The sequence below is a fragment of the Pelobates fuscus genome, chromosome 11 (assembly GCF_036172605.1).
Source record: "Pelobates fuscus isolate aPelFus1 chromosome 11, aPelFus1.pri, whole genome shotgun sequence".
Taxonomy (NCBI): Eukaryota; Metazoa; Chordata; class Amphibia; order Anura; family Pelobatidae; genus Pelobates; species Pelobates fuscus.
In genome coordinates, this window is record NC_086327.1 from 21062251 (window position 1) to 21089506 (window position 27256).

The 27256-nt window shown below is 43.3% G+C and overlaps 1 protein-coding gene across 1 annotated transcript in view; it reads right to left on the reverse strand.

Annotated features, from left to right (window-relative positions):
* Positions 1–21843: 21843 nt before the first annotated feature.
* The window catches only part of LOC134577407 (transmembrane protease serine 3-like), a 35487-nt gene continuing 30074 nt past the window's right edge, over positions 21844–27256 (reverse strand). Inside the window, exons 14-15 of the mRNA XM_063436129.1 lie at positions 22295–22447; positions 21844–21925 (exon numbers count right to left, since the gene is read on the reverse strand). Coding sequence (XP_063292199.1) covers positions 21905–21925; positions 22295–22447 — 174 coding nt within the window. The 3' untranslated portion in view covers positions 21844–21904. The remainder of the gene's footprint in view (positions 21926–22294; positions 22448–27256) is intronic.

Genomic DNA, 27256 nt, shown 5'->3' on the forward strand with positions numbered 1-27256 from the left:
TATTAGGGTATAAAAGGTGTCGACCACCAGGTAAGGCTATGTGTATGTTGCGGTCTATCCTGTGTGCGACTGTATGTGCGATTTATAGCTCCTGTTCTTAGTGTTTTTGCCCCCTAACCTGTGGGGCTGTGGGGGGGGGAGAGGGAGGTTTACATGTTGCTCGGTTGGTATGACTAGTCAAGAACGTGACACGGGGGAGCAATGTGTGTGTTGGGCTATAGCTCTCATAGGCAGATCTTAGTTTACCGCTGTGGGGTATTGGCGGTGAGCAAATTGTGTAGTAATGTCGTGGGCGTATAATAAGAAAATTAAAATAGAACATTAAAAGAAGCAAAAATTAACATAACAGGAGGAAACATATTATAGGTTAGTGTCCCTTATTAAGTCAGGTCACTGAGTTACTGGAACCACTGGGTGTAAAAGGGGTGACTCTGGATACGTCCCAGGTTCGGCTTGTGTCCGTCGTTGTACTTTGGCCTTGTATTCCGAGCGCCTGGAGGAAAGCAGTTCCTTCTGTGGGGTCTTGGGCCCTGAAAGTCTTTCCATCTCGGGTGACCACCAGAGCTCTAGGGAACGACCACCTGTAGGGGAGGCCAGCATCTTGCAGTGTCTTTGTAATCGGCTGCATCGATTTGCGCCACAGTAGTGTGGCCCTGCTCAGGTCCTGGAAGAACGTGAGCGTGTGTGACTCGAATTGTAGAGGGGTCTTGCCCTTTACTGCATTGAGGAGCTGTTGTTTGTCGGCTTGAGTTTGGCAGCGTAAAATAATGTCCCGGGTGGCCGTAGCCGGTGCCTGCGATGATTTGGCAATGCGGTACATGCCGTCAAAGTTGAGTTGTTTAGCGTGTTTTGTGGACATAACGGTGGAGACTAGGCGCCTCATGAAGTGGGGAAGCTCCTCGGGTGAAAGGGCCTCCGCCACTCCGCGGATCTTGATGTTCCTGTTCCGTTCTCTGTCCTCCAGGTAGGCCAATTTGACAAAGAAATAAAGTATATACACTAAGAGAATACACGTATACTGAGATAGTTCCAGGTGAACTTCACAACCACCTGTGGAAATATGTAGCAAAAAGACAAAAGTGGAAACCACCCAGAATACATATAATGAATAAAATACAAAAGGACAACCTGATATAGGTCAAATTTCCTTGAATGGAATCTGTGTAAAAATTGAAAACACTTTCATAGCGTAAAAAAGTAAATATAAGTAGTGTTTAAAGTGAGATTAGAAATGCACTCACAAACAAACGATTATTCAGGCCTTTCACCCTCTCAGGGGTAGTGTGATGAGCAAAGATGTCCTCCGACACGATATATGTGGATGTAAAAAATGCAATATAGTGAAGTATGTTTAGAAATATATAAATTCACATTTATTCATTGCACTTACAAATTAGCAGCATAAAAAAGGCATCTCTCCATAAACATATGGAACTCCTGGTGGTGATAGTCGAGTATCCACAATCCAGAGTCAGGGAGAAGATACAGCATTCAAATAAAAATAAATAAAAACAAATATAAGTACATAAGAAGTGTAATAATATCCAACGCGTTTCGTCCTATTGGATGTCGGACTTCTTCAGGCCAATTTGACACCTTGGTGAGCTTGAGCCGTTTGTAGGTGTTGTACGGTATCATTGATGGTGGCCAAATCCTTTTTCAGATCAGTGAGGGCCTCTTCTGTCGTTTGGACCCTGTTAGTAACCGCCTGTACTTCTGCACGTACAGTTTTAAGTTCTGCCGCAAACATTTGCTGTATGTGTACCAGCAGGTTGTGTATGTCCTGTTTGGTGGACGGTGCATTCCCATCGGGTATCGCCGCGGTCTCCGGCGTGGAGGGGGTCCCTGCTGGTGAGTCTGTGGTTGTTGCAGGGCCGGGCTGTGGCGCCCCTTTGGGCTTCTGAGTGAGTAGTTGGCCGATGTCTTGGCCCTCCCTAGGTGCAGACTGGGTCTGCTTCTGCGTTTTGCGTACCATGTCGCCGTCTGGAGGGGTTTGTCTGCAGTATTCTGTGCGGGCGTTTCCCTCTGGGCTCGTTCCGCTCCAGTAGGGGTCGATGGTCGGCCGCAGGCTTTCCACGTGGTAGGCCCGAAAGCCTCGGCGCCTGGTTTTGGCGTGCGTGGGGAAAGTGAAGGGCATCCGTTTGCTCGCTGGTACTTCCCTCTCTCATCGGTGGTGAGTCTACACCGATTTTAGCAAGTTTTGCGGTAATAAAGTTTAGTTTTGCCGTGTTTTAAAACGGAGCTGTTTGGAGATGCGTCTGCTTCGGAGCTCCGCTTAGCTCCGCCCCCCAAGTATCCAGTATTTGTGCTTTTCTGTATTTCGTATATATTTTGGTCTTCACTACTAAGAAATGCATGTTTCAGGTGTGCCCATAATTCCCCTTTTTTGGGATCCAGACCAGATATTATATTGTACCCTATTGTAACAATGCAATAGGACCCAGGTCATACATGAAAACGAGAGGAATCTCAATGTATCCTTCCAGGTATAATATTTTATACATATAAATAAATAAATACCTTTTGGGTTGAGCACCCCACCCGCCCACTATAGGTGCCCAGGTTTGCTAAGATCTGTGATTTTTAGGTAGCCTTGCAAAATGTAAAACTCTCTATTTTGTTTATGTGAGCTGTTCCTTAATAATGTTTTACTGTGTTTTACTTTCTCTTTTTTTTTTTGTATTTTTATGTTTTTTTTGCTAATACCCAGTTAATGGAGCTTTCAGTTTCACTTTGATTACATTGTTTCCTGTCTGGTCTGAACCAACGTATAATACACATATTACCATCTATTGGTTTCATTAATCACTGAGGTTTATTTTTTTTTTTAATGTGTTTGATTACTTCTTGTTTTATTTAGTTGAACGTGACCTCTTTCTCTTCCCTATTTTTTGTATTTATAATGGGATCCTGACAGCAGCGGGTGCTAATGCAGGCTCTTGCATGTCGGGGACTGTGACACTTTCTGTGTTTGTTTTCGACCCTGGACTATGCCTATGTCTAAGTCACCCTTTGCCCATTGTAGGTGCAGGTTGTGTATTGTTGTTTTATTGTTATATGTTTTGTGTACTCTCCTGTCCTGCTGATGCTTGCTACCAACTAGGTGGATTTGGCTGCATTCAAGACAGATATTTAGTGCTGCTTATTGTCTCCCTCGTCCCTTTATAAATATGTTATTATGCTATTATAACTTCCTGTATGTTTTGTGACATATTTCCTGTCCTAATGTGTTTTATACCCCACTTTCTATAGACTGTAAGCTCGTTTGAGCAGGGCCCTCTTCAACCTATCGTTCCTGTACGTTTTTTCTTGTAATTGTCCTATTAATTTTTACCGTATATACTCGAGTATAAGCCGACCCGAATATAAGCCGAGGCCCCTAATTTTACCCCCAAAAATTGGGAAAACGTATTGACTCGAGTATAAGACTAGGGTGGGAAATGAAGCAGCTACTGGTAAATTTCTAAATAAAATTAGATCCTAAAAAAATTATATTAACTGAATATTTATTTACAGCGTGTGTATATAATGAATGCAGTGTGTATATGAATGCAGTGTGTGTGTATGCAGTGTGTATGAGTGCAGTGTGTATATAATGAATGGAGTGCAGTGTGTGTATATGAGTGCAGTGTGTGTATAATGAATGCAGTGCAGTGTGTGTATATGAGTGCAGTGTGTGTATATGAGTGCAGTGTGTATATAATGAATGCAGTGCAGTGTGTGTATGAATGCAGTGTGTGTATGTGTGAGTGCAGTGTGTGTGTGTGTGTGTGTGCAGAGCATTGGTGGGGGTTGGGCATTTTATTAATTATTATTAAATAATTATCTTAATAATTTTTTTTTGTTATTTTTTTTGGTAATTATTTTTTTATTTTATTATTAATTGTATTATTTTTTTTGTTATTATTATTTTAATATTTTTTTTTCTTATTAGTTGTTTTATTAATATTTTTATTTTTTCGTCCCCCATCCCTGCCTGTTAGCTGGCCAGGGACGGGGGCTCTCACTCCCTGGTGGTCCAGTGGATGGGCTGTAGGAGGGGGGCTGTCAGGAAGCTGTAACTTACCTTCACAGCAGCTCCTGTCAGCTCCCTTCTCTCTCCTCCGTCCGTGCAGCTCCCAGGTCAGTTTCCTCTGCAACTCTCGCGGCCGCGCGGAGCGTTGCCACGGTAACCCATGGCAACGCTCTGACCCCGCGGCTCTCTATTGTTGGCAATAATAATAACTTGAATTCTATTATGTTTGTCACAACAAGCTTTATGTAATGCCCATATTGGCTAGTTCTGAATTAAAATAAAGTATTGTATGTTAGTTCCATTTTGGAACTGGGTGTACTGTGTGGATTTTTAGGGATCCCAGTGACATAGCCTTTGGACCTGTCAACTAGTGATGTCCCGAACGGTTCGCAGGCGAATAGTTCCTGGCGAACATAGCTTGTTCGCGTTCGCCACGGACGGCGAACATATGCGATGTTCGGTCCGCCCCCTATTCGTCATCATTGAGTAAACTTTGACCCTGTACCTCACAGTCAGCAGACACATTCCAGCCAATCAGCAGCAGACCCTCCCTCCAAGACCCTCCCATCTCCTAGACAGCATACAATTTAGATTAATTCTGAAGCTGCATTCTTTTTTTTTTGTGTTTGTGTTTATTATACATTATCCCCCCATAGCCAGTAACCTGTGTTTATTATACATTATCCCCCATAGCCAATAACCTGTGTTTATTATATATTATCCTCCCCATAGCCAGTAACCTGTTTATTATACATTATCCTCCCATAGCCAGTAACCTGTGTTTATTATACATTATCCTCCCATAGCCAGTAACCTGTGTTTATTATACATTATCCTCCCATAGCCAGTAACCTGTGTTTATTATACATTATCCCTCCATAGCCAGTAACCTGTGTTTATTATACATTATCCCCCCCCATAGCCAGTAACCTGTGCTTATTATACATTATCTCCCCCATAGCCAGTAAACTGTGTTTATTATACATTTCCCCCCACAACCAGTAACCTGTGTTTATTATACATTATCCCCCCACAACCAGTAACCTGTGTTTATTATACATTATCCCCCCATAGCCAGTAACCTGTGTTTATTATACATTATCCTCCCCATAGCCAGTAACCTGTGTTTATTATACATTATCCCTCCCATAGCCAGTAACCTGTGTTTATTATACATTATCCCCCCATAGCTAGTAACCTGTGCTTATTATACATTATCCTCCCATAGCCAGTAACCTGTGCTTATTATACATTATCCCCCCCATAGCCAGTAACCTGTGTTTATTATACATTATCCCCCCATAGCCAGTAACCTGTGTTTATTATACATTATCCCCCCCATAGCCAGTAACCTGTGTTTATTATACATTATCCCCCATAGTCATTTATCGTTGGACCTAGGCAGCATGATGTCTTAGGCCGGCCCAGAGAGTGAGTGAGTGAGTGAATAATATAATATATATGTTCAGAAACATATTAGTAATATATGTAAATCGGGTTCATGCAAAGAGGGTGAAAAGGTATTAAAGAAAAACACACTTATTGCATCAAATTTACAAAGCCAAACTTTTAAAAGCTTTCCTCATTTCTTTCTCGGGATTAGGAATATATCGGTTGTAGACTGAGGATTTCCATCTACCCAATCTTTTAATAATATGCACTGGAGTGTCAGTGTTGAAGGAGACCGAAGCTGCCCCTATTCTAAATGAAAGACCCGAGACATGGATACAAGCCAATCTTAGGAGTAGTGTTCTGATGTAGAAGATAAATTTAGCCGTAGTCAGAGGGATTCAGTGAGAGTAGTGGTGAAATGTGTGTGGCATGACTGAGTGTGGGTAAGTAAGAGTCAAGTATTTTAACTGGGCACTAGTTCTAGGTGGGATAAAGTGGTATAGCGGATGGATGAGTAGTTTGGTTCGTTTTAGAGGTTTGTAGAGAAAGTATATAGTGATCATGATTTTTAGTGATATCCAATATTTTTAAGGTGGTCTCAAACAAACATAAAATGCTATATAACATTTGTGGGAATATCGAATAGTCGTGTACAGTAAATCAGAGAGGGCTCAGAATATCGAACCATCGATCGGTAACCTGGATGAAGTAGGGGGTCTATCTGTTTTATTAAATACGCGGTAATATGCTTTTAATGGTATAGGACGTTAGGAAAGGTGTGTGATTGGGATAAGTGGTTGTGGCTGTATTTACCTTATCCTGGGGCCGACCTGGCTGGATCAATCCTGCCTCCACATGAGCCGCATGCGGCTTGATCTCCTCTTCTGACTAAGCCGCGTGCACTGACCGCAGTGATCGGTCACGTGGCCCGCCTGGCACTAGGAGCACGGCTCGAGTCACGAGCTCGCTCTTAAAAAGGCAGTGGGAGCCAAAAGTTGATTCAGGCTCCCATTGGCCCACGTCATTCCAGCACCCCCACACACGAACGTTTTGGGGGCACAATAGCTTGCATTTAAAAAAAAACAAAAAACTTTTTTGACTGTAATATAATAGCAGTCAGTTTCCTTCACACGTGTGCGTTTCAGGGCCTGCCAGGGCACAGTGTCACACCAGTGCTCATATCTGGTGTAACAGTAGTGTACATTTAAAAAAAAAAAATACAGGGGGCTTGTTGTCACCTTTCGGGGACCCTTGGTGTTGTACGTGGCTGGGTGGAGGAAGAGACCTTCAATTACATCAGTGAGGAAAAGGAACGGGACATGACTAGCTTGGTATCCAACCTTGTGCAAATGGGGAGTTTGCGGTTGTGCAAATGGACTGTTTGTGGTTGTTTGCGGTGTGTTAAACGGGGAGTTTGGTCTGTCACTGTGAAGCGGGCATAACCCTTACACTACCTGATCGATACAACATCATACCTGATGTTTTAAAGCACGTTATTCCAAACAATTTAGGAATGTTAGGTGATTTATGCCCTTTATGGATTAAAACCAGACTCTGCATCAACTATGTAATTTTCCATGGGAGTTTTGCCATGGATCCCCCTCCAGCATGCCACAGTCCAGGTGTTAATCCCCTTGAAACAACTTTTCCATCACTATTGTGGCCAGAAAGAGTCCCTGTGGGTTTTAAAATTCGCCTGCCTATTGAAGTCTATGGCGGTTCGCCAGGTTCGCCCGTTCGCGAACATTTGCGGAAGTTTGCGTTCGCCGTTCGCGAAGGGAAAATTTTATGTTCGCAACATCACTACTGTCAACAGGTCCAAAGGCTATGTCACTGGGATCCCTAAAAATCCACACAGTACACCTAGTTCCAAAATGGAACTAACATACAATACTTTTATTTAATTGTACTAAATATAACATACAATACTTTTATTTAATTGTACGATCCCTGTAGTCCTGGGATAAATCAAGAGAGCTAGGCTTGAGAGCCTCAAGTGCCTTTATAAAGGCAATTGCAATTGTACATTATGCTAACGTAGTGTACCTATAATCTTAATTTTAATGACAGGAGGTGAATATTTTGCATCAAGCTCACTTTACTAAACTCCACCAGCATAGATTTAATAAAGTTTAGTAAAAACTTCCTCTTTCTTTGATGTGAAAAAACAAGAAATACATCTTTAACCCTTTAAGACCGGAGGGCGTACTATTACGCCCTATTTTAAGCGTCTCTAAAGGCCGCCGGGCGTAATAGTACGCCCTCCATTTTTTTGTTACTTACCCGGTCGCCGGCGATCCCACGCCGGCGATCCCACGCCAGCGATCCCACGCCAGCGATCACGGTTTGGGGGAATCCCAGGGAGCCCCCCGCAACACATCCTTCCTCCTGGGGGCCCCCCAGCCATGTGAGAGTGAGGTCCTTGCGAGGACCTCACAATCACATGGCCGGGTTAGCTGGTTCAGGCATTGCCAGCAGGGGGACTAACTGTAATGACAGTTAGTCCCCCTGCTGGCTGGAAATAAAATAAAATAATGTTAAAACAGTGTAAACAAAAATATATATATACTTAGATCATATATATTATATATATATGATCTAAGTATATATATACACATATACATACACACACATACACTGTCTAGGTGTATTTTACTATTAATATATATATAATTATATATATATATGATGTGGAATTATTAAAAATCTTTATTGTACCTGTATTGAATTATTGTACTAACTCCATTTTAACTTTATACTGTGACTTCGTCCTCCATTTTGTCCTCCTAACCTGACTTCTTCAATCCTCCATTTTGTCCTCATGACTTAACTTGTTCATTTTAAAACTACATTACGTGACTGAACTTCTCAACCCAATTAATACAGTAGACAAAGACCGTGTTTCCTTCAAGGACAAGTACCAGGAGGTGCTGGCTACTCCTTAAGACTTGCTGGCTACTCCTTAAGAGCTTGTAAGATAGTACAGTTTGAAGGCCACAGAACACAGTAGTAATGAAATGTTCTATTCATGAGAGACCTTGCACCTGGACATAAAGCCTGATATCACTGACCGTGTAAAATGACGCTTAGGACCCCCTTGTCCCCCACCCGTGTCCAGAATAATCCCACCTCTGATGGGTGGGCACGGGACTAACCTCTTAATTTTACTAACCAATAGGTAAGACACTAACTCCGTCACTTAACAATTAATCCAATTGATGATGTTTATTTGCTGATATTCTAATAATCAATGATGACGCAAAATGCCTCTTAAAAGGGCCTGCGCGCCCGCTTTTTCTTCACTTGCCAATAAACTTTCTCGAAGTTATTTTAACCTGAACCTCGTGTGTCAGACTTAATTACTTCAGCGTATATACGCAATTTAATTTTATTGATTTGGACAGGAACAGATAGACTTTGAACATTTTGGTTTACTTTCAAAAAGTACCATAACAACTTGGCGCCCAACGTGGGGCATCGGGCTATGTCCGGCCGGTGAGCCGTCCTAAGGAAGACAAGGGTGGACGGAGGAATCCAGGGGGAAGGAAGGGAGATTGATCACCTCCAGATACACGGTAGAGACTTCTGCAGAGCCACCGGTACGTTCCGGCCCCTTTGATTGACCCGTCCACGTGTCTGTGACTGCTTCCCGGGAGGACATCAAAGACAGGTAATATCTTGCCCGGTGTCTCGTTACTCACTTGTTTACCTGCATTTTAGTCTATCTGTTGCCTGGGTGTGTTTGAATTGTTTGCTTGTTTCCCCATTTTGAGATAAAGGGGGGGTGGACCTACAGGGGATTTGCCTGGGGTTCTGTCTTGCTTGTTTTCCCCTTTTTGGGATAAAGGGGGGTGGACCTGAGGGGACTTGCCTGGGTCTTCAGTGTGTGTGTCTATCTGTTTGTATTTTACCTCTTTTGGGATAAAGGGGGGTGGACCTGCGGATTCGTTCCTGGGGGTCTTCTGTTGCCTGTTTTACCTCTTTTAGGAACCACGGTGTTGTGGTTGTAAGGAAAAAGGGGGGTTGACCTGCGGATGCGTTCCTGGGGGTCTTCTTTGCCTGTTTACCTCTTTTAGGAGCCTCGTGGCTGTGGCTGTAAGGAAAAAGGGGGGTGACCTGCGGATGCGTTCCTGGGGGTCTCTGTTGCCTGTTTCACCTCTTTTAGGAACCACGGTATTGTGGTTGTAAGGAAAAAGAGGGGTTGACCTGCGGATGCGTTCCTGGGGGTCTTCTTTACCTGTTTACCTCTTTTAGGAGCCTCGTGGCTGTGGCTGTAAGGAAAAAGAGGGGTGTTGGAACTGTGGATTTTGTGTAGACTCATAATTTCCTGTGATCCTTCTTGTGTCACTTTGAGAGCCTAGCTAGCTTCTTTGTGCACATGGTATTTCTGTTTATTTGTGAGGGGGCTTAGTCTTGTGGCAGAGGACTTTGTTTCCTGGGGGGATTCAAGTAGGCATTGCTTGTTTTCCGCATCACGTGGTAGTGAGACTTATAAGTGGGTTTTATAGGGGCACTACGGGAGTGAGGATAGACGTGGCCACATTCTTGTGGACTGCAGAGTAGAGAGAGGCTGACGGAACTCGGACCGGTGTCAGTTGTTTTCCGTGGCCGCTGGTAGTGAGACTTACGAAAGTCGTTCTCCGAGCGGAGACACTACGGGGTTGAGGGAGGTGACTTTGGAGTAAGCACACGAGTAAAGGAAAGGGATTATTGTTGATTTCATTTGAACTGTGATGCATGCACTGTATTTCAATTGTATTGTTGTCTTGTTTGTCTAATTAGGAGTCTCATGAACTCCTGTGTCTGTCTCTAAGGATTTTCCTTGTCTTTCATCTTTTCTATACTTCCTATATTATTATACTATCCACTCCCATTCCTCTTAAAAAGAGAAGTGATTGGTCACACACTTCTCACTTCGCTCCAATCCGTGTCTACCACCCCGGGTAGGCGGATTCAGTGACTAGTCTACGTTTTGGGAAGACGCACCTGAGAAAATCCCACGATTCTCGGGTGGCAGTCGAGCATTGTAGACGTTCTTGTTCAGTTTTCCCTCTCTCTCCCTATATCTAGGACGCTGGTATAGGGGTAAAGGGATTATGGGACAGGATTTAAGCAAGCCCAGTAAGGGCTGGTTAGCATGTGATTTAGTCGAAGACAGAGAGGGTGAGGAAATGGTTAAAGGTGTTGAAAAAATTGCAAAAGTATGTAGAATTGCTGTACCGACATGTGGAAGATTGCAACCAGAAAGTTGGCGTAGGTTACTGACAGAAAAGAAAGGCAAGCTTACAGATAATGGTTTATTAAAGACTGCTGAAGCATGGTATAGAGTAGCGAAGGCTATTCAGCTAGAAGGTTGGGTTGAGGAAGAGATAAATCACAAAGGTGTGAAATTGTTTGTGTATCATAATAATTGTGTTGCTGGGGTCTATCCTCAGCCAGCGCCCAAAACCGGCGCCCAGGGAATGTCTATCCCCAAGGTTCAGTCAGCAATAAGTGATAGCCAGCTGACTATGTTCCCCACTCCCAATACCCATCCCATCACCTCCCCTGTCTGCCCGGTCCTGAATTCTGATGGATCTTTCTTTTCCCCTGCCCCATCTTTAACATTCCCATCACCCTCATCCATCCCTACGCTACCTGCTATACCTTCCCCTAACATTTCATCTGCCATTCCTGCCCTACACTCTCTCTCTGTTCATGACCCCCTCCCCTCTTCTTCCACCCAACTAACCACCTCCTCCGCCCTTGCCCCGGCTCCTCCCTCTACACCCACCCCTACCAATCCCTCTCCGTTCCCTCCCATCTCCACCCCAGCTCAATACCCCACCTCCTTCCCCTCCCCAGCCTGGCCCTACCCCTTCCCATATCCCATGGCCCTGCCCTATCCCGGATATCCACTCCCCACTCCCCAAGCCACGCCCCAGGTTCCGGTCATGCCCAGTCCGGCACAGTCTGCCCCGGATGTGCCCTCTTCCAACATGGCCGCCACTTCTTCCCTTAACCCTAATGTAGTACCTTCTCCGGCCACCAATATGGCGGCCCCCAGTTCGGCCCTGATGCCGGTAATTCCCGGTGACTACCTATCCCCAGGTTATGACTCGCTAGCCACCCCTGCATCTGGGGCTCGTTCCCAACCACCGATCCTTTCACCTCATTCAGGCCCTGCACCACGCAAAAGAGCCAATATCATAGAATTCGATGATGACGAGATGGACAGGGTGTCCCATGTCTCATCGGAGCTTGCCGCGGGAGCCCCAACTCACCGTTCTATCGATGACCCTTTTGGCCACAAGGGTCGGGGAGAACAGGCCCCTCCTAAATATGTTGCTTTCAATCCCACTCAAGCTAGTGCTCTAATGAAATCACTCCCTGACCCAGAAAAACAGCCTATGCCCTTCTACCGAGGGATAGTTCAAATTCAAAAGACTTATTCCGCCGCATGGCGTGATCTGCTGAGCATTTGTGCTATCAAAGCAGGGGATGCATATTGGCCAAGTATGGCCCGACACCTCAGTACAGATTTGCTCAGCAGTGATGTTGATTACCCCTCTGGAGTAACTTTTTGCACCCAATTAAGAGAATGGGCTAAGGACAAACTTGCGGATCAGGCTGCTGGCCTTACTGATGTTATTCAAGATAAAGGAGAATCAGTGGAAAGGTTTCATGCAAGACTGTATCAAATGTTCACAGATTTGGGGTTTGATCTTACAGATAAGATTCATTCACAAATGCTGTCAGGTGCGTTTGTCCAAGGTGTTAAAGACTCTATACGCAAGGGAATCATTGCCGCACGCCCTGAATATAAGGTTGTTCCCCTGGATACCCTGCTTTTAGTTGCTAGAGGTTTGGAATCCGTTCAGACCCCAAGGAGACCTACTTCAGCTCCTCTCATGGTGTCCCGCTCCGCTCCAGCCCCAAGAGGTCCCAGACCGGAGGAGGGGGGACATTGCTTTAATTGTGGAGCAAAGGGTCACTTTAGGAATGACTGTCCAGAACCTAAAAGGGAGCAAAGGGAACCCAGAAAACTACCCAAGCCTGCCCCGGCTCCCAAAGCCACCAAACAGGTTCCAATAGTTGAGGAACCCGATGAATAGGAAATTGGCAAGCCTGTGTCTGTGACCCCTGTCATGGCAGTGTCTACAGGGGACAAAGGGGGGCCACTTGCCACAGTGACTTTACCCATTGAAGGCCACCCCACCACATTTCTAGTTGACACAGGTGCAGCCCGTAGTGTTCTACGAGAACAAGACCTGCCAGACCCATCCTTCCTGTCCAGTATTGATGTCTCTTGTGTTGGAGTGGATGGCCAGCCAAGACGTAGCCCTTTAACAACTCCACTACGAGTTGGCTCTAGCCTGCTTGCTCGCTTTGTAGTATCCTCCACATGCCCCATTAACCTGTTAGGTGCTGATGTTCTCTCACGCCTGCAAGCATCCATCACCTTTACCCCGGATGGGCAGGTAGAAATGTTTACACCTCTGTCTGTATCAGACACTTCAGCCCTTTGCTCTTTGCCTCTGATGCTGCATTTAGAAAAGCCCCGTGAGGAGACAGCAGAATTAAGGTCCAATTTCCCGGAGGAATTAAAAACACAGGTGCCCGCCAAGTTATGGTCCTCAGGCCCAGAGGACATAGGTCACCTAAATGTTCCCCCTGTGGTGGTAAAGCTTATTCCAGGAGCTAAGTTACCAAGAAAACCACAATATCCGTTAAAACCAGCACAGTCTGCTGCAATTTCTGTCCACATTAAGGCACTCTTGGAGAAGGGTGCCCTTGTCAAATGTAAATCTGAATGCAACACCCCGTTATTTCCTGTGAAAAAGAAAACTCCGAAGGGTGAACCAGAGAAGTACAGGATGGTTCAGGATCTCCGTGCTGTTAATGAAGCTACCGTCCTGGACACCCCTCTTGTACCAAATCCTCATACTCTGCTCTCTGGAGTCCCACCATCTGCAAAATTCTTTACAGTTATTGACCTGGCCAATGCCTTTTTCAGTGTCCCACTGGACCCATCCTGTCAATACCTGTTTGCTTTCACTCATGAAATGCAACAGTATACCTGGACTGTCATGCCCCAAGGGGCACAAAATTCTCCAAGTCAATTTGCTAAGGCCATGGGCACCATCCTTGACCCATGGCAAGCTGAGCACCCAGAAGTTGTCCTGCTTCAGTATGTGGATGATCTATTGCTATGTGGAGATGATGTACCCACTACTGAAAGGTGTTCACTTAGTCTCCTTTGCTATTTGGCAGAACAAGGATGCAAAGCTTCACTCATCAAGCTACAATTCTGTCAATCTTCAGTGATCTTCCTTGGACATTGCCTATCTCAAGGTACCAGACATCTTACTCGGGACCGGGTAAGAGCTGTTTTGGACATTCCACCTCCAAGGACTTCAAAGTCTCTTCATGCCTTCCTAGGCCTCATTTCCTACTGCAGAGCATGGATCCCAGAAGCCTCTCTGCTTATGCAACCTCTCTATGATGCTCTTAAGTCTGACCCGTTCTGTCTGACCAATGAAGCCCTGGCCAATTTCGATGCTTTAAAACGGGCCATTGCTTCTGCTCCTGCCTTGGGCCTACCTGACTACTCCAAACCCTTTAAATTGTTTGTCTCTGAAAGACAAGGCCACGCAACAGGAGTACTCACCCAAACTAATGACTTAAGAGGCCGCCAGAGGCCTATTGGATATTTCTCATGTCAACTGGACATTGTGGCCAGAGGGACTCCTTCCTGTCTCAGGGCTGTTTTTGCTGCAAGAGAACTCATAGAGAGGACCTCAGACCTGGTCCTTGGCCACCCTCTGGTTGTTTTGGCCCCTCATGACATCTCTGCCATCGTCAACCAAGTCCAGCTCAAGCACGTGTCTCCAGCCAGACACCTGCGCCTACAGTGTCATCTTCTTTTGCCTGACAACATTTCCATCCAAAGATGTCAAGTGCTTAATCCGTCCACTCTTCTTCCACTCCCTGAGGGGGGTATCTATTATGGATTTATCACAGATGAAACCTACATCTACCTGCTCTGTGGATGTATCAAGAAAGTCATGCATCCACATTTGTCATTTCATGAAGATGAGACACCTCTTTGTGAAGGCCCGGATTACGCCTTCTGTACCATGTGGTACAAGCCAAATATTACTCCCGAACCTTGCTATGAAGATGAGCTTTACCACTGGACCGATGTAAAGCTCACTGCACAAGACTTTTATTGCGACTCTGAAGGTAATAGCATGGTCTTGGTCCAACTACCTCAACAACTTAACTACCTCTACCGCCATTGGGATACCGCTATCCCACATATTCCTGTTACCAAGTTGAAGACAAAGTCATGGAATGACCTTGGGCCCATGGCAAAACTATGGGCCACCATGAATGAAGAACAGCTACAGGAAAACGGTATTGCCAAATACCCAACAACTGACCTTCTAGAAGCATGGCCACGCCATTTCCTGGAAAAGGAATTTCAAGACCTGGTCATAAAGAATGATTATGACCCAGAAACACCTCATGACTGTTTTGAACAGATGAAAATGGAAACAGTGCACTTACCAACTGTGCATGAGAACCCATTACCAGATCCGGATTTTACCCTGTTTGTGGACGGATCGAGATATGCCGATGAAGGAGGAACATATCACACAGGATATGCCGTAACCACAACAGATGAAGTCATTAAATCATCATCCTTACCGCCAGCAATGTCTGCGCAAGAAGCTGAATTACAGGCTCTGACTTCAGCATGCAAAATTTCCGAAGGAAAACGTGCCAACATCTATACAGATTCAAGATATGCTCTGGGTGTGGCACATGACTTCGGCCTTATTTGGAAGACTAGAGGATTTCTTACCACCGCCGGTACACCAGTCAAACACAGCACTGCAATCAAGGAGCTAATGGATGCCCTCCTACTCCCCAAAGAGGTGGCCGTTTTGAAAGTCAAGGCCCATGGGAAATTGGATACAGATGAAGCAAAGGGCAACCATTTGGCTGATCAAGCTGCTAAGTTAGCGGCCAGGGATTTGCAGGAAGTGGATGAAGAAGTGTCCGGACAAGAAGAAGAAGAAGAAGAAGAAGTCCCTATTTTTGCTTTGCAAACTCTTCCTACTGATTTGCGAATCTTACAAGAACAACAAGCTGCAGTCACTCCTGAGGAAATCCAGAAATGGAAAAAGAAAGGAGCTGTCCAAAAGGACGGAATATATTACAACAACTTCAAATTTTGTCTTCCCAGAAATTTGTACCCAGCAGTGGTCCAATGGGCACATGGGCCTGCACACCTGTCAAAAGAACTGATGGCCGCCCTCATACAGAAGTATTATGAAGCACCCGGAATCACAACATTGATAAGCAACTTCTGCAAAGCCTGTGTTATTTGTGCAAAATGCAACCCGGGAAGACCAGTCAAGGTGCCTGCAAAGAACCTGGCAAAGCCCATGTACCCCTTCCAACGAATTCAAATTGACCACATCCAAATGCCCAAGAGTGGGCCCCATGAATATGCACTAGTAATAGTGGACATGTTCTCAGGCTGGCCAGAAGCCTACCCAGTGGCCAATATCACTGCAAAGACAACCGCAAAGCGCCTAATTACAGATATTGTATGTAGATTCGGACTCCCAGAAGTCATTGAGAGTGATCAAGGCCCAGCCTTTACAGCAACTGTGACTAAAGAAATTTGGACTGCTCTAGGGGTGACTCTGGCCTTCCATACCCCTTACCACCCACAAAGTAGTGGTAAAGTGGAGCGCATGAATGGCACCCTAAAAACCAGAATGTTAAAAATGTCACAAGAAACAAAGATGCCCTGGCCAGAAAGCCTGCCAGTAGCTTTATTTAGTGTTAGGCACACACCTAGAGGGAAGCATTCACTGTCCCCATATGAAGTTCTATTTGGGACAGCACCCAGGTTAGGTTGTTATTATCCACAGCAGTTACAGCTCCAATCAGATGTTTTAGTAGATTATGTAACTGAACTTGCAAGTGTTTTAAACAAAATACATGCCCAAGTTTTCTCTTCAATTCCAGATCCTGAATTGGATACAGGTTCCCATAACCTGCTTCCCGGAGATTGGGTCCTGATCAAGAAGTTTGTGCGGAAAAATACCCTAGAACCAAGATTTGACGGTCCATTCCAAGTTCTCCTGATTACCGCAACCTCCGTCAAATTGGCCGGTAGGCCAAATTGGGTCCACGCTTCCCACTGCAAGAAATCTCCTGCCCCAGAGGAAGCGAATATCGCACAAACATGTATCTCTGGTACATCTTCTCCTTAATTAGCCTTATGAAGGCCCAGCAAGTAGCCATTACCAAAGACATTAGTGGGTACACCTTCTGGTATAATTCATCATGCACCCAGGTGGCTACTTATACCTTTGACTATTGTGATATTGTAGAATGCCCATTTCCCACACCACAAATCCAGAGCATCTATAGAGATATCCCTCATTCGAAAGACCCATATGTTTGTGTAGTTGACAAACAATGGGGGCACAATTGTGACCATTGGGGGGCGGCGGGATGGAATGCCGGGCCTGCCTGGGGTTACAAACCAAAAAGTGCCGTATCTAAAGTAGATGATCATGGTAGATCCCTCCTCCAGAGAATGACTTTGAGAAAGCCTGGGGGGAGTACACCAATGAAATTAATCCTTAACATTGAGCATCCAAGCCCAACAGATGCAGACCAGTATGTGATGGGAATGTATTGGAAAAAGGGTTCCTACCAAAAATTAGGGCATTTCTACCTCAAAGATATGTGCAACTCTTCTGAGTGGCAAGGGGCCACCCATATGGTCCCTAACCCATTAAAACCCCATATCCAGACCTTTCAGGACATGATGGCCATTGCTAACCCCACTTTTGAAGATACCATGGCCGCTGAAACAGGTTTTAATGATGTAAATTTATGGTTAGAATGGATGAAATATAATGCTAATAAGCATAATAGAACTGCATGTTACGTGTGTGGAGGTGCCCGACCTCACCTGGGTACCGTACCTTTAATCCTACCTGTAGATATAGAAGAATGTATTTTAAGCCTTTTTGCCTATCACTATAATTTTAACAGGTCCATATGTATTGCATGGACAAAGGAGTATCCTCTCCTAGCCAACGATGTCAAACCCCCTGATGGTATTACCGTATATAAAGGTAATTACACTTGCTATGCCATGTACGATGGTATTGGTAAATTTGTAGGTAACTTTTCCAAAGGCTATTGTGCTACATACAGAACTGTCCCTGTACGTTTGCTGCAACATCACACTAGATCACTAGGAGACATTTATTGGTTGTGTGGGGATTTACAGCTAAGATCCAGAATGGACACAGAATGGTGGGGAGAGTGTACTTTGACTAAGGCCATTATGCCTATACATATTATTTCTGACACACACCTCAACACCCATGAGTTCAGCCACACTAAGGTTAAACGTGACGCCCCAGTGAAAGGAAGTTTTGATCCTCATGTATACATTGATGCCATTGGAGTGCCCAGGGGGGTGCCCAACGAGTTTAAAGCTAGGGATGAAGTTGCTGCAGGATTTGAATCAATTTTTACCATAGTTACCGCAAACAAGAATCTAAATTGGATAAATTACATTTATTATAATCAACAGCGTTTTGTCAATTACACCAGAGACGCCCTCCAGGGGTTGGCCGAACAGTTACAGGCCACATCCCAAATGACTTTTCAGAATAGAATGGCCCTAGATATGATCTTAGCCGAAAAAGGAGGGGTTTGTAAGATTTTGCCCGACACTATGACATGTTGTACCTACATCCCAGAAAACACAGGCCCTAATGGTAAAGTCACACTAGCTATAGAAAAATTAAATGACTTGTCTGAAGAGTTAAAAAGGAATTCTGGGATAAAAGATCCCTGGGAAAGATGGTTTGGTTGGATGACAGGATGGCAAAAGGCTTTAATGCAGATTGGTATGGCTATACTAATTTTTCTTTTTATTTTTGCTCTTCTCTTTTGTTGTGTCCTCCCATGTCTGAGAAAATCCCTCATGAAGACTGTTGACCAAGCAGCACCCACTTTGACCCATCTCGAAGTTGATGACCAAGAATTCCAAGACATCAACTCACCCTGTCTGCCGCTGCAAATTATCCCCTTTGTTGATAAAGTGCAGGAATTCTAGGAAGGGACTAGATTAGGGACAGCATCTGTCAGTGAATGGTAAAGGCCCCATGTGGAGAAGTGGTGGGTTAGCTGCCATGGGATACCCTTGGGTGTGAAGCGTTCGAGAGCCATACTGACGGATGGTTAGCCTATTAGGGTCAGATCTAGGGACAGCCTTGCACTTTGCATTAACATCTAGCTAGCAGCCACGGGGTTTCTGTGCCTTTGGGTTAACACGTCTTCTGATACTAACATAATAAAGTTTTATCTCTTAGAATCTAACATTTCATAGGGGGGACTGATGTGGAATTATTAAAAATCTTTATTGTACCTGTATTGAATTATTGTACTAACTCCATTTTAACTTTATACTGTGACTTCGTCCTCCATTTTGTCCTCCTAACCTGACTTCTTCAATCCTCCATTTTGTCCTCATGACTTAACTTGTTCATTTTAAAACTACATTACGTGACTGAACTTCTCAACCCAATTAATACAGTAGACAAAGACCGTGTTTCCTTCAAGGACAAGTACCAGGAGGTGCTGGCTACTCCTTAAGACTTGCTGGCTACTCCTTAAGAGCTTGTAAGATAGTACAGTTTGAAGGCCACAGAACACAGTAGTAATGAAATGTTCTATTCATGAGAGACCTTGCACCTGGACATAAAGCCTGATATCACTGACCGTGTAAAATGACGCTTAGGACCCCCTTGTCCCCCACCCGTGTCCAGAATAATCCCACCTCTGATGGGTGGGCACGGGACTAACCTCTTAATTTTACTAACCAATAGGTAAGACACTAACTCCGTCACTTAACAATTAATCCAATTGATGATGTTTATTTGCTGATATTCTAATAATCAATGATGACGCAAAATGCCTCTTAAAAGGGCCTGCGCGCCCGCTTTTTCTTCACTTGCCAATAAACTTTCTCGAAGTTATTTTAACCTGAACCTCGTGTGTCAGACTTAATTACTTCAGCGTATATACGCAATTTAATTTTATTGATTTGGACAGGAACAGATAGACTTTGAACATTTTGGTTTACTTTCAAAAAGTACCATAACATATATATATTAATATCAAATTACACGTAGACTGATACTGATTAAATATATATATAATTATTGTTTTATATATATATATTTATATACAATATAAAAAAAATATGTAAATACGTTAAAACAAAATTAAATTTTTTTTTTACAAATAAATTACAAAATATATATATATGTGTGTTATTTCGTTCTAACTGTATTGTAATATTAATATATATATATATATTTATATCAAAATACACGTAGAACAAAATAATATATATATCTATATACATAAATATATACGTATATATCACTATATATATATATACCTATATATAAATACAAATATTAAAAAAAAAAAAAAGTATATATATATATATATATATATATACACACATACGTATATATTAATTCTACACATATATTTATGCTGGAGGAGGTTTTGGCATTCGAGCGCAAGTTGACAGTGTTTGTCAAAGATTTCCAGAGAGGTACACTGTCTCACTTTCCCTCTTTGAGAGAGTTCAAACAAAGTCATGATACGATACATTTGGAATATTTCAAGTCTGCAATCACCGCAATGCAAAGCTCGTTTGGGAAACGATTCTGTGAGTTCAGAGAGGAAAAAACCACATTATCCTTCCCTGTCACTCCCCTGGCGATCGATCCATCCCTATTGAATATGACTGCATTTGCAGGTGCAAGTCAACCTGATCTTGAGATGGAACTGGCCGATATAGCCGACAAAGATATATGGGTGTCCAAGTTCAAATACTTGACCGCTACTCTTGAGGATGTTGCCCGTCAGAAGGCCATTCTGGCTCAGAATCATAAATGGAGTGATATTGAAAGCCTTTCCAAACAGGACAAACTTGTATTCGAAACATGGAATGCCATCCCCAACACTTATATAAACATGAAAAAGTATGCATTTGGAGTCCTGTCGATCTTCGGTTCCACATATGTATGTGAGCAGGTCTTCTCCAACATGAACTATATTAAAAACAAACATCGATCACGCCTCACAGATGACAGCTTGCAAGCCTGTGTGAAAATGAAGGTGACATCTTACAGCCCTGATGTGCAGACACTGAGCACTGAGGTTCAGGAGCAAAAGTCCCATTAACCAGGTAAATTAAATATTTTAATTAGCTATTAATTTGCAAAAATATATTTTACATTGTTAAGTGAAAGTCCTTTTTTTCTTCAGATTGACAGCTGACTGCACGATCCTGTATATATAGCATTAAGGTAAGAAACAATATATGCAGTGTTATATTTGTTTTAAATGTCGCAATGGTTTTGCGGCTCAGTTTTTTTTTTCTTTGGAAACGGGTCCAAGTGGCTCTTTTTGTCTTAAAGGTTGCAGACCCCTGACCTAGGTATAAGTGAGCTGTGACAGACTAACATCAATCCTGTGCTCCCAGAACATATATGTGTTTTTGCGCATGTACGATAGATCGGCTTGTGAGCTCTGAATAATACATAAGGTATGATACTTAAAGGAGCAGTGTCCCGCACAACACCAGATTGATACGTGGTGTCAGACACTGTATGATAGACAGCACATGCATGAATTGGATTTCTATTTGATGGTGTTTTAGGATTTGTTTCTTTATTTCTGAATTGAAACTCTCAGTCAATCCAAAGCTTTCCTATGGTAAAGCATTGTGATTTGCTCAGGTCATCATTTCTGATTATGTCAGCCAAGCAGGCAGATAAGGGGCAGAGCCAGCAGCAGCAGACTGCAATAATAGTAAGTAGTTTGTGTTCCGCACCCTATAGTGTTCCTTTAACAATCTTTACAGTGTTTGATAAAACAACTCCTTGTGGCAGAGAATTCCACATCTGTAGTCTTCTTAATTTAAAGAAACTCTTTCCTCTGCCATAAGCATAATGTATTTTCTACAAGTCTCTGCAGATGACCTTTTGTGTCCTGTGCTGTCCTGTTAATGAACATGTTACCCGAGAACTGTTTGCATTGCCCTGCACAGTAATATAAGATATTTTACAATGTAAGAATCCTCCCAGGCTCACATAGCTAGCTGTACCCTAGGCCTGGCTTCGTCAAAAATAGAGAACGCTCATGAATTAAAAACCTACAGCAAACATAGTTTATTGTCAAATTCCTGTCATCTTTCATTGTTGCACAGCTAATTGGAAACTGGAATTTATAGATCAGGAGCACCTGATATATGATAAGTTGCCTAAATCTGTATACCATGTGTTGAACTCTACACGCATGTTTGAACAAAGAGAACATGTATATTTGTTTTTATATTTATTTGAGTCTTGTTTTGGGATGTACCGATGTATTCTTCTCTCTTTGTTATGGAATCTCGCTGTCCGTCTAGAGAGAAAGAGAGATATGCTTTATTGAAGGTCTTTGGTACACCATTGATTTTCTTAAAATCCTAGTTCCTTAAAAAGTTAGTTCTCGAACCACTAATAATCAATTTTAAACATGGAACAACCAATCTAACATTTTATGGTTTACAACACATTCAACGAAACAGTAAATATTTGTTTCTTCCAATGACTGAGATTGATTTCACTTCATATCAATGAATGAAGATGGCTTGTCATGTGTGGGTGGTTACTGGAAAGTGCCAGTAAGTCTCGTGAAGTGTATAATCCCATATCAGTAGTGTATTGAGATTTAACTTCTCCATATAGAAGAAGTTGTATGTTTCATTACTGTGGACAACCCGTGACTCACCTGAAGTCTGTGATAAATCCAGTCTAGAAGCACAGTGAGATTAGTGTAGACTCCAGGCCGGTTTGGTCTCCCACAGCCTTCTCCCCAACTCACAATGCCGACTTGCCACCAAAGACCCTCTTCCTGGCAGACCAAGGGTCCTCCGCTGTCTCCCTTCAAATAGATAAATTTATAAAGACCAGTCATTGATGTGGGAAGCTCTGCCTTTCGATCATAATCATCTAGGTTGTCTATGTTCCTCACACTACCATCTATGTTGACTTTTTTGAGACCTATGTATCTTCATGTCTATTTCGCAATTCATAATACTTATTCCTTTGTATTTCAAAGCCTAAAATTACTATACATATCAAAGTGATATCAAATTAGTGAGCTTTGCATCTAGCCTCTAATTACTACATTAGTTAAATCACTTCTATATTAATCAAGTCGTTGAATTATTTCATTCACTATAACAAGGATTATAAAAGACTGACAAGTGAATGGTAAACTTTAGGCTGAAAGTAGCCAAACTTAAAAAAATCTTCAACTTCTAAAAGTGCCTATTTTGGTGTAGAATTTGAAATCTCCTAGTCAATTCTCTACAATCCCTTGCTGAGTGTCGGGATCCCGCGGGCGGCTGTGAGGGGAGGCTGCACTCCGCTCGCAGTACTCACCCTCCAGCCGTCCGCGGTCCCCTCCTCCTCGTGGGCTCGGCGAGTGGCATCCTTCCGGCCTCGGATGCCGCCCGCGACTTCCTCCACGTCCCCCAGCGGCAGCATGCATGACGCTGCACGCTGGGAAACCGCCCAATATATTACATGCATGGGTCAGTCACCTGACCCGGTGTTAAAGGCACAGTGCCTCAATCACAGTGGGAGGTTTAGATATCTCCCACGTGTGATTGTTAATTCTGATTGGAAATTATCCAATCAGAATTAACCTTTTGGTTTAAATACTTACCTGTCCTGTTCCTCCCTGCCCTGTTGTGGTCTTTGCTTGCTAGTATTGCTACTGAACTTGTGTTTCTGGTTACGTACTCTCTGGCTTGTTAATCTGTCTTTGTGACTTTCTCCTACCCTTTGACTTCGGCTTGTTTCTCGTTATTCTGTCTTCTGGTTCCCCTTACTCGGCTTGTCTCCTGACTATTCTTTGTGTGCTTAGCTCGGCCACTCTAAGGTCCGGTAATGCACCTTTTCTGTGTGTGTGTGTGTGTGTGTGTGTGTTAGCGTGTTGGGTTCCCCGAATCGTGACACTGAGTGTCATGTCCACCAGTGTTCTGTCCTCTGTCTATATTTTATGATGATTTTTATGATGCACATGACTGAAAGCACTTCTGTCACTAAAAATAAACTCTATATATCTGATTCTATTTGGCTCCCAGTGTCTGAATCTCTTTTAATTTATTTCCTGAACACTCTAATTTTCATAAAATACATACAGAAAAGCAGGGACTATTTCCCTTTACGTATAGCAGTCAAGTTGACAAAAGGTTCTGTTTTAGTTGCCAATCAAATTTACCCACAATCCATCAGTAAAATCAAACCCACAGTAGGGCAAACAGCAGGCATCATAGGCAGAGGGAAACAAAATGTTTAATAATGTAAATAAAGGCATGGGGGGGGGGGGCTATAATCAGTAAGATAGATGGAGGCATTTTAATGGCTTTATTGTGACTCTGAAAGCTAAAGCTTATAAAAAATAAAATAAAAAAAAAGATACATAAGGAGAGGAATGGAAAAAGAAAAATGACAGATCCACTTTTAATTTTAACCAACTAGAGAAAAGGTAATTCATGAAACGTAACTAACCTTTCACCCTTACTGCTTGGATATAACTCTGTCTCAGGTTGTAAACGGAATTGTACAACACAGTATGTGTTACGGGAGTTTTTGTTATGTGAGTAAAACGTTACGTTTAGGGGTTGACAAAATAGGGATCCCCTGGACTGTAAGGAAGGGGAGGCATGACTGCTGCCACACAGTAAGGGGTGTGGACTTATGGGATACAATTGTGGCAATATGGGGGACCGTATAAGTATGCTGGTGGCCCCTTCCCGGCAGGCGACCCCCCCTTTACTGCTGTCGGATGTCCGCTGGTCTGATATGTTTGTGGACTTGCATATCCGTAGGTCTAAGACGGATAAGTCGGCAAGAGGCATGTGGTTGCGTGTGGGGCGTACTGGTGGGATGTTGTGACCGGTGCGGCTGTTTGGGCAGTATCTGGCCATTCGGCCGTCGTCTGTGGACTTGCTAGTTCATGCGGATGGGTCTCCATTGATGCGTTTTCAGTTTGCATCAATGCTGGTTAAGGCATTGCAGTATTGTGGTCGGGATCCAACCGGTTTCTCTCCCCATTCATTTAGGATTGGAGCAGCCACGCAGGCTAGTGTGTTAGGATATTCGGTGTCGCAGGTGCAGCGATTGGGTAGATGGTCATCTCGTAGGTATCAGCTGTATATGCGGCATAATTTACTGTAACTTGTCCTTTGTTTTAGGGTGTTCTTCCTGGTATGTTTGGATTGTAGGACACTCTTTCATCTATTGGGCTGCTCGCCGGGCAGAGTCATGTTCATATGGTCGAAATTTGGGGATCCCAGCCAAGTTAGCAAGGGTTCGTTGGAGGGGTATCCGGGGTCTGTCATGGTGCCAAATCTACCCGGAGTGCGTTTCTCTCAGCAGGTTTGTGTCTGGGTCAGTGGTCATTGTAATCCATGCAGGGGGAAATGGTTTGTTCGCTGCCTTGGCGGTGTGTCGGTTCGACACACGGAGTTGGAAGGGGACAATCGGAGTTTAATGAGGGCTGATGGGGTTCATCTGAATCCGATTGGGCTGGATATACTTAATGTGGGTATCCAAGGTGGGATTGAAACGGCGCTGTCTGCGGGGGGGCGCGATGCCGACAAATGGAGATCAGGGTCGGCACCGCGGTGGCGGAGGTCCTGGCCAGCGCAAGTAATGGGGAGTCGCAGCTGCCAGGGCTGATGGCAGAAGGCAGACTGTACGGACTCTTGGAATTATCCGGTATATCTGTCTGTTGGGTAGTCACCCCAACAGCCGACAGGTGGTGATAAAGCTGGCTGAGTTGATATGTTGGAATAATAAAGCTGTGGCCGTTGCCCTTATCCAATACTCAGGTGTCTTGTCGTTATTGGGGGGCAACGGGAATGTAAGTGGTCTGCAGTCAAGCACATTGCATACAGTACTCGTACATTCAAATATAACATTACACATCATTCTTTTTTTTATTACTATAGCTTGTCATTTGAGAAAATGTTTTTTGTATGGATTTTAAATTTAAGCTTTTACAACATATCCTGCAAGATAAGCAGGTCAAGCGACATACTTTATCAACGTCTGTCAAGTGATGTGAGAAAAAAACGTGTTGATTTATTTAAATTGTCTGTCTGTAAATGAGTCTGATTACTGTGAATGACCAAAACAAAGATAACCATTTCTTTATCAGTGTGTTTCACGGCAATTTTGTTTCTGTTTTTCAAACACGAGAATATGGAATGTAGATTTCTGTCCTCTGTACAGACTTCGGTTCTAATATATAACTGCATTGATTTGATATACTAGTGTGGCAGAAGGTCATTTTTATTGCAATCTACAGACAGCGCCTAAAATGCCAGTCCTAAATTTAATAATCGAATGAGTTATTCGTTTCATCAGATGTCATCAAATTAAAGGGACACTTAAGGCACCAGATCCACTACAGTCGAATGTACTGTTTCTAGGGCAAAAAGACTGTCCCTGCAGTCTCAGTAATGATAATCTCAGTAAGATGGGGATTGGCGTCTGTGGCGATAATCTTGTTTTATTACTTGTGGTGGGACAATAATATAACAGGCCACTATAACACTTTAACATGAGGAATATATGTTTGTAATCCTAATGTTATGAGTGTTCCTTTAAGGACAGATATACAGGTTAGTATGTTGCTTGTGACTGATTGTTTGACAATACACACAATCAGGTTTTGCACCTTTGGTCTTGATCATTCTTGCAATAAAGTTTATTGACACACCTAGAGTTTCTATTTAACCCTGTTTGATAGCTGGCTGCTGATTATTTCCACGCATAGCAAGGTGTGGTGAATTATTTGACACAGAAGTTTTAGGAAGAGATTTTGAGGAACTGTCACTAGGCTAATTTTAGCAACTGGTTGAGCTATATTTTTAAAAATTATTATTATTTTTTTTTTTTATTTACATACTTTGCAAATACCAAAAAATCACTACTTAGTAGATATACCATCAATGAAAACATGTATGCATTTACTTATGCATTTTTTTTTATTGTGGATATATCTATAAAAAGCTTACTAAAGCAGCAATTTTCTTGTCTGCAAGTCCTCCCCTTCAAACCCCGCCCAGACTTTCTGTAGCTGACCAATCACAGAATCCCCAATGCAGCTCAATAAGAAGTCTTGTAAAGCAGGTGCTCTGGGCAGTTGCTGCCTCTAGAGTTTAGCTCCACTGAGCTGCATATCCAGGAATTAACAGGGCTGGTTGTCTGATTGACAGCAAGGGGGGAGTAACCATGTAAATTTATAAAAGTATAAATTTCTATTGAAATCTTTTTATAATTTTTTTTTTTTTTTTTAAAAAGGACACACTAAAGTGCGTTAGGTGTGTGGACTGCACCTTTAACTCTCCTAGTGCCTTATGCACAGCGAATATAATGCACTGCCAGAGAAAAAGTCTTCACTAGATGACAGAGCACAGATGTGCGTATATCAGGCTTACCCATAAGATAGTTTTTATTTGCCTCCAGTGGTGGATGGTGAAGTTTTGAGATGGGAGGTGGAAGGGGGGGGCGGGTACCAGACTCCTCCCCCAGAATTTTATTCTACCCTTTAACTCTATAGCCATCATCTTCTGTCATGTGGCATCTGTCCACTTAATCTCATATACTTAACACTTAATGGTAACAGATACAGAGTTACCCATAGAATGCTCAGAGCTAGTTATTATGTAGA